This window comes from Rutidosis leptorrhynchoides, chromosome 4 (genome assembly GCF_046630445.1).
Source record: "Rutidosis leptorrhynchoides isolate AG116_Rl617_1_P2 chromosome 4, CSIRO_AGI_Rlap_v1, whole genome shotgun sequence".
Classification (NCBI taxonomy): domain Eukaryota; kingdom Viridiplantae; phylum Streptophyta; class Magnoliopsida; order Asterales; family Asteraceae; genus Rutidosis; species Rutidosis leptorrhynchoides.
Window position 1 is genome coordinate 51,335,667 of NC_092336.1, and position 8,983 is coordinate 51,344,649.

The following is an 8,983-nucleotide window of genomic DNA, read 5'->3' on the forward strand; positions in this document are numbered from 1 at the left end:
ACCGCATCTAATGCTCAACATTAATCGCACACAAGTTCATAAATGCAATTCAATGATTCGGGCAACCAATTTACATGAATGATATGCCGTTTCGAAGGTAATCAAGCATACAATCCAACTAAACACTTACCAACAATAATCCAGGGCATTCAATGCATCAAAAGTCCATTTCAAGTTCATCAAACCCTAACCCAAATTCACCAAAATCATAAATCAAGTTCATGAACTTTTCTAAAGCAACCTACACATCAAATTGAAGCTAGTGATACTAGGAACACAATTAGATCATGAACTTTTAACATCTAACAACATATGATCATCCAAAATTCAAGAACAACACACCAAAATTCAAGTTCATGCTAGTTACACTAAAACAACGAGATCGAGCATATAAATCATATAATCATGTTAGACTTGAGCCATAGACACTAATTAACACTTTTATAAGTTAAAAACATAAAGAACACAAAATCTAGTGATTTTAGGAAGTTACCCAAATGTAATGAAATCGGTATGGAATCGAAGAGGAAGATGCAAGGATCACGATTTTGTAATTTGTTTTGTTGCTAGCTTCCTAATCCGAATTTAGATGATGAATTCTTGTTGGTGTTCTTGAGAGAAAAAGGGAGTAGAAGAAAGATGGAGGTGTTGAAATGAGAGGAGGAGGTTGAAGGTTTGACTAGTTGACCTAGTCAAATCTTTGGCCTCTTGGCAAGTTTAGTCCCTCTAATTTGAATCGGGTGCGTGAATTACCTAAACGAGATAATTTAAAACGCGTATCAACGGGAGATGTTATAAACATATAACGGAGTTTAAATTAGTATAACGTAAAAGTAAATGGAAAAAGGCGGGATGTTACACGAAGATCATCCAGAACATTGTTAACGCAGTGGACAATGTTGATTCTACTGAGTTGTGGCATAAAAGACTTGGCCACATGAGTGAAAAGGGGATGTCTATCTTGTTCAAGAAGAATGTGTTGTCGGGTGTTAGTGGTATTGATTTGAGTAAGTGTTCTTACTGTTTGGCAGGGAAACAGACCAGAGTTGCGTTTAAGAGTCATTCTCCTTTTCGAATGGAGAACATACTTGATCTAGTTCATTCGGATGTTTGTGGGCCTATGAAGACTAGGACACTTGGTGGATGTTCCTACTTTGTTACATTCATCGATGATCATTCCAGGAAGGTGTGGGTTTATACCTTAAAGTCAAAGGATCAAGTATTTGAAAAGTTTAAGGAATTTCATACACTAGTTGAAAGGCAAACGGGGAAGAAACTCAAGTGTATTCGGACTGATAATGGCGGTGAATACATTGGCAGATTTGATGCTTATTGTAAGGAGAATGGTATTCGGCATCAAAAGACTCCACCAAAGACACCTCAGTTGAATGGCTTAGCAGAGAGGATGAACAGAACTTTGGTTGAGAGAGTTAGATGTTTGCTTTCACATGCAGGGTTGTCCGATTCCTTTTGGGGTGAGACTTTAAATACGGCAGTTCATATTATTAATCTAACCCCTTGTGTTCCTTTGCATTTTGATGTTCCTAACAGGGTTTGGAGCGGCAATGATGTTTCTTACCGTCATTTACGAGTTTTTGGATGTAAAGCTTTTGTTCATGTTCCCAAAGATGAGAGGTCAAAGCTTGATATGAAGACTAAGCCATGTGTATTCCTCGGCTATGGTGAAGATGATTTTGGGTACAGGTTATATGATCCAGTTCAGAAGAAACTCGTACGAAGCCGAGATGTTGTATTTACAGAAGATCAGATGTTAAAAGATGTTGATAAGACAGATTCAGTTCCTCAACCTAGTGCTGATCTTGTTGATTTGGATCCAGTTACTCCACAACATGTTGGAGATGATGTTTATAATGATGAACATGGTACTGATGATGATTATGCTCCGGAGCAGGTAGAGATTCCAGTACCAGATGTGCCCCCATTTGTCCCACTTAGGCGGTCTACCCGAGACCGTCATCCTTCTGTTAGATATTCTACTGATGAGTATGTATTAGTTACTGATGGGGGAGAGCCAGAATGTTATTCAGAAGCAATGAAAGATGAGCATAAGAAAGAGTGTGGTGAAGCTATGCAAGATGAGATGAATTCCTTGCATGAGAACAATACTTATGAGCTGGTGAAGTTACCTAAAGGCAAGAGAGCTTTGAGAAACAAATGGGTATTCAAAGTGAAGACAGATGAGCTTACTTCACAACCAAGGTACAAAGCTAGGTTAGTCGTTAAAGGATTCAGCCAGAAAAAGGGTATTGATTTTGATGAGATTTTCTCACCGGTTGTGAAGATGGGATCTATTCGAGTGGTTCTTGGATTAGCTGCTAGTCTTGATCTTGAGGTTGAACAGATGGATGTCAAGACTGCTTTTCTTCACGGTGATTTGGATAAGGAAATCTACATGATGCAACCTGAAGGTTTTCGGGTTAAGGGTAAAGAAAATTATGTTTGTAGACTTCAGAAAAGTTTATATGGGTTGAAGCAAGCACCGAGACAGTGGTATAAGAAGTTTGAGTCGGTTATAGGAAAGCAAGGCTACCGAAAGACAACTTCAGATCATTGTGTTTTCTTTCAGAGGTTTGGTGATGATGATTTCATCATATTGTTGTTATACATTGATGATATGTTGATTGTTGGTAAAAATATTAAAAGAATTGCGCAGTTGAAGCGAGAATTGAGCAAGTCTTTTGCTATGAAAGACTTGGGGCCAGCAAAACAAATTCTTGGCATTCGGATTTCTAGAGATAGAGGTGCTAAGACGTTACATATATCACAAGAGCAATACATTGAAAAGGTGCTAAGTAGATTCAACATGAAGAATGCTAAAGTGGTTAGTTCCCCTCTTACAAACAACTTTAAGCTAACAGAAAGAGATTGTCCTACTTCAAAGGAGGATGTTGAGGAGATGGATATAGTTCCATATGCGTCAGCAGTTGGTAGCTTGATGTATGCTATGGTGTGTACTAGGCCAGATATAGCTCATGCGGTAAGTGTTGTTAGTCGGTTTATGTTAAATCCGGGTAAGAAGCATTGGGAAGCGGTTAAATGGATTATGAGATACTTACGAGGTACTTCAAAGTTAGGTATCACATTCGGAAATGGAGAGCCGGTGCTTGTTGGTTATACAGACTCAGATATGGCAGGAAACAAAGATAACATGAAATCCACTTCTGGATATATGATGACCTTCGCAGGGGGAGCAGTTTCATGGCAATCAAGGTTACAAAAGTGTGTTGCATTGTCTACGACCGAGGCTGAGTATATGGCAGCAACAGAAGCGTGCAAAGAACTATTGTGGATGAAAAGGTTTCTACAAGACCTTGGATTTATGCAATCACGATATGTGGTTCTTTGTGATAATGAGAGTGCGATTCATTTAGCTAGAAATTCTATGTACCATAAGCGGACAAAACATATTGATGTGAGGTATCATTGGATTAGAGAACGTCTTGAAGATGGTTCGTTTGAACTTGATAAAGTTCATACCGATGATAATGGTTCCGACATGTTCACAAAGGCTTTAGCAAGTGAGAAGCTCAAGGTATGTTGCTCGATTGCCGGGATGGCGATTCCTTCCTCATAATTGGAAAGGGGGAGATTTGTTGGGTTATTGGTTTCCAATTAATGTGAAAGGCCCAAGCCCAACAAAATAGGCCCAAGATGAAATTTGACTTGGTCAACATCTGGGTGCATTATTTGAATCAGTTGTGTGCAGCTGTTCTTTGATCTATCAAGAGGGAGAGAGATCAAAAAGTAATCAAGAAAAAGAGAGAAACCTCAAATTCCCGTTTTTATGTACAGCAGCTCAGAAAAGAGACGATCCCCGGAGATCCGACCGTTGAATCTTCTCCAATTTTGGACTGTGTCTTCTTGACATCAGTGCCAAGGTTTTCAACCGTTGAATTCGTCTAAAAAGGTCTGTAGCTCGTATTTTCGCTGCTGGAACAGTAGCAGTTTTTGGGGTAGTGTTGTTCATCTTTTGTCTTTAATTTCTTCATATACTTGTTGATTATTGTTGTTCAAGAGTATGATGATGTTGTATACCTCTAGTTGAGCTAGAGAAGGATTATTGTATTGCTCTCTTGTTGATGATAGTGGAACATTAAGTGGCTTACGAGTCCCGTGGTTTTTTACTCTCGATTTTGAGAGGTTTTCCACGTAAAAAGTCTCGTGTGTATTGTGTGTGCTCAATTATTTTGTATTTGCTGATTTGGGACAGAATTGGGGCTGATTTGTGGTGATTGTAGTATACCTTATTTGTTAGTTTTCTCACAGGTTCATATGGGTCGGGAAATGCTTGTCAAACGGATGTTTGTTTCCGTTTTGTAGATTGCCCGTTGTGACCATTTTCTCATCAGGTGGTCTAGAGTATAACCAAGTCAACACCTTTAGGTCTTCTTGGTTCAAGCTGTTTCTTGGCACAAGATCTAGCAGCTTTCTCATTCTTTAACTGGTCATTTCCGATTGGGGTTCTCTCCAGAACCTGATATCGTGGATCAATCACGAGTTTCTTGAGTGCAATTGCGTTTTCAATAAAGTAAACAGCAAGTTCAACGTCACTAGTACGACCGAAATATCCGACTATTTCCACCATCTCAAGGTGTTGATGAGGATGCTTAGCAGCATGCCTTATCTTTCTTCTTCTCCTGGCTGGTGACATCCAGATTAACTGTAACAATGACACTGACACGTGAGAAATTTAGAGGTGGCAGTTTTAACCCGATCATATACAAATGGGTCGATTTGGCCTTATGATTTATCTCCAAGAAGGAAATAAATAAACTAAATTTTTAGCTAAATGGAAATGATTAGTAAACTAACCTATATTACATTACATTTAACTTCTTTAATGTACAACATTAGTAAACTAGCCTATATTACATTACATTTTATAACTGAGGCAGCAATAAAAAGGTATCAAAATTTTAACTTCATTTCTTTGTTAAAAGTTAAAACCATGGTTTCAATGTTAAACTTTCATAAGTAAACCAACCAATGACTATGATGAGTAATTCCAGATAAAAACCTCGTCATACAGAGTGTTTCCCTGAATAAAAAGTATTGAAATTTTCAAGAAAATGTTTAAGGTTTATTGTTTAGAAAATAAATCATGCTGAAACAACAGAAGTATTGCAAACAACTGGATTAAGATTCAAGCAAAAACAACAAACTTTGATTATTGAAGCTCATGATTGGAGGTAGACAAAAACCTGTATCACAAATCTCTGCAATTTCGGACATGCTTTTGCCAAAGACGTAAACTCAAGGAGACTATCATCATCCCATGCACCAATTTTCAATATCAATTTCCTGAGTTTTGGTAGTTCGGGGATACAAACAAACTTTACATCTTCCTGTACACAAGAACACCATAAATCAAAGGCAATTTTAAAGATACTCATTTCAGATATGGTATCTTGAGCTATTTACTTATAAACGGGTTTGTTTGTGGTTATATATAAAGATATATAGATAAAGCCTAAATGGGATATGAGATATGGGAAAGTTGGTCAATAGACTGAAAGCCATCGAAGTTGTGATGTGGTCCAGGGGAGGGGGGTTTTACTTGGCCGTGCCCTTGGATCGGTTTCAAGGTTTCCTCCCGGGCAACGATGGGGGCGGGGTTATTATCGCTGCATCGGCATAGTCGAAACGGGAGATGATCGCAACGGGTGGTTTAGTCCCCCTCGGGTGATCCCAATCGTTGTTCAAAAAAAAAAAAAAAAAAAAAAAGACTGAAAGCCATCTAAGGTTTATTTATGTATTTATTTATTTTTTATTTTTGAAAGACAAGTATTTGGAATCACTAACGGGGGAATAACCCACACCCGATCATTTTCCACACACACACACGCGCTTTCAAGCGGAAACCCAAACCGCATTACAGGGACCCGATTCTTAAACCATCCCGAGGGGCAGGCGGAGCGGGTCAAAATCATGGAATGTTTTATATACCCTGAAATGTTTTAAGGGAGGGGACTCGAACTTGAGACCTCTCACCCCCATCCAACACACAAAGTATTGGGTGTACCACTAGGCCACAAGGGCATGTACGACATCTAAGGTTTATATTTGGGATTTTTCCAACGACAACCCGAAAGGACGGTTACTAAACCGTACGACACCTTTAGACGCGTTAAAGACAGTCCTAAGGCATACCATTACTGCGTACAGTCTCCACAAGTGTTTTAGTTTAGATGTTAGATTAGTGTTCTAGTAAAATAGTTGTTGTATTTACAGATAACACAGTACCCATTTATTATTAGGGGCACCTGTACTACAACTTGTTTTGTGTGCCAACCTGACCCATACTAAAACCACCCGTTTTGACCCATCACCCGAACCATTCACATTTTTTTAAGACAATAAAAAGCACCTTGAAAACGACAAAACTAACCTCCGGACAGTAAATGTCCAATGTAAGAATCTGAAGGTGAGAAATGCAACATGATATCTGCCCAAACACATTATTTTCAAACCCCGAATACCATTCACCTATCGAAATTTCTTGCAGCCTTGGAACATCATCGAGTTTTATCGTAATCCCAAAGCCTAAATAGCGTAACGATTCGATATTTGAATCTATTATCTCAATTAGTTTAACTCCAAAACAGAAGACTATCTCAAGGTACTTCAAAACAAGAGCCTTCCCACTTATTTTGACATTGACCAAATCTCCTGATCCATGTATCGATAATTGTTGAAGAGCCGTACAATTGACTAGAATCTTTGATAAAGCTTCCTCACTCACATTTACACGTTTCAAATATAAATATTTGAGAAACTTTATTCCGATCTCTTTGCTGAAAACCGTTTTGGGAAAAGTCAAAGAGCGGCGTTTGGAAGTCAACCCAACACTTTTATCAAAAATCTTGATGGGGAGAACATAGTTTCGGGGCGTTTCACGTAACATCTCACAGTTCTCTAGTAAATCCAATTCTAGCTTTTGAGCTCTTTTGGATATAGCGAACTCTACCCATTTATCAATAGCACATTTAGAACTCTTATCGAAATCAAAACAAATCCTGAACTCATCAATGGTTTGAGCCTTATGTTGTCGGGTCACACGGTTCACCCAATTTATATACTTAGGCCTCTCTATAACCCTCAATTTCGAACCAACGGCTATTTTATCTAACTTATCATTAGCATCAAAATCTAGACAATCTGTTTGACACCATAAGTATCTCCATTTTGTTGACAGGTTACTAGTGGTTGCAGCTTCCTTAAGAGGCAGTTTTGATAATATAGATACAAGTATATCGTCTGGCATTCCGCTAATATAATCATTTGAATTAAAATCATTTTCTTGATCCCCCTCAACAATTCAACAAAAAATCATCTTAATTCCAAATTACAGTAACATAACTAAGATGAGTTGTACAATCAACCAATACAAACAAATACATGAATACATGAATTGAATTGAATTATTGAATTAAACAATAATTCAATAGTAAAATCAAGGTCAAATTACAACAATTAAGCAACAAAAAAACCTTCAATTAAACAAAAGCACAATAATTTTATTAAAATACAAAAGAAACTAGTACCTTTCTTCGACTGATTCGAGCCCTTTTCCTCATCTAAATATAAAAAATTAACACATAATTATAATTATAATTATGAACATGAATTTGAAACAGAAAGTAGTGATAAATTGGTGGATAGTATTTGAGGTTTTTGAGTTGGGTTCTGCGGCGGAATTATAACATTTTAAACCGATCTTCATTAGGGAAGCAAAAATTATTATCAAACAGTTGAAATTGATTTCATTATCTACTCATTAGTCAAAGTAATTTAATCCAATAGTAAATATGTACAAAATTTATTTAGCTTTATAATTTAATAGTTTATAACTACTTTTGGCTCTAAGCTTATACAATACTTAAATATGAAAGAGTGGAGAGGAAGAGGAATATATATATTACATATATATGTAAGAATGATGCACATAACTAATTACATTTACGTACATATATATACTACAATTTTGATACTGTGCAATATTAGGTGAAATAGTTATATGATTGAAATTGTGCATCCACTTGTTGACTTTTGAATATCATAACACTCCCCCTTGGATGACAATTTTATTATAGAGCAACTAGTACTGCCTCGTTAAAAACCTTGCTAAAGAAACCCAGTGGGAAAAAACTTTAGCTAAGGAAAAAAGAGTGCAGCATAGAGTTGACTCCCCCTCAAGTAGACATCATTGAGTCGTCACATCTTTTGAACTTGACTCGTGCCAATATTGTGAACGTGTGATCTGGAAATAGCAGTTGAAAATGCTTTGGTATAAAGATCAATAGAGTTGTTGATTGAACGTATCTCATTTCAATCTGGTTGTCTTTTATGAGATCTTGAGTATATGAGAAGAATCTGAAGTTTTCATCTTAAACTGTATCATTTAAATCTTTTATGTACAAGTTTTGTCCCTGTGATTTGTCTACAGTCTCCTTCATGGTTTGCTCAAACCGTTGTTTCAATTCCTATTCCCTTTCAGTCTTTTTTTTAGCCTTACCAACATACCATTCTTTTCCATCAAACTTATGACCATTAAGACCGTTTATAGCTTTAGCGCCTCGTCAGCATTTATGTTTTGTTCTGTCATTTTTGATACTCTTCTTTCATTTGTACTATGTAAGCTGTATTATCTTCATGGATAGTTGTTGGGCTTTTATAGCGTTCTAGTCCACAAGAATCAATAATGATTTGTATCATTGATCTTAACCAAAATCATTCCCGAGTAGCTTCATGTAATGCAATCACTTCGGCATGATTTGATGATGTTGCAACAAGTGTTTGTTTTGAGAACGTCATGATATTGCGGTGCCTCCATTTAGGAATACATATCCAGTTGAAATTTAGCTTTATGTGTATCAGATAAATAACCTGCATCTGCATAACCAACCAAATCTTGTTTTGATTTGTTAGAATAAAATAATTTTAAATCAGCAGGTATCGAAAC

The 8,983-nt window shown here is 37.0% G+C and overlaps 1 protein-coding gene across 1 annotated transcript; it reads right to left on the minus strand.

The window, feature by feature from the left end:
• Nucleotides 1-4,375: 4,375 nt before the first annotated feature.
• Nucleotides 4,376-7,737, minus strand: LOC139840630 (F-box/FBD/LRR-repeat protein At5g22700-like). Its single transcript, XM_071830886.1, has 4 exons — nt 7,566-7,737; nt 6,410-7,330; nt 5,223-5,366; nt 4,376-4,681 (listed from the first exon to the last, which is right to left on the minus strand). Exons 1-4 carry the CDS (start codon nt 7,596-7,598, stop codon nt 4,376-4,378), a joined length of 1,404 nt encoding a protein of 467 aa, XP_071686987.1. The 5' UTR covers nt 7,599-7,737.
• Nucleotides 7,738-8,983: the final 1,246 nt, after the last annotated feature.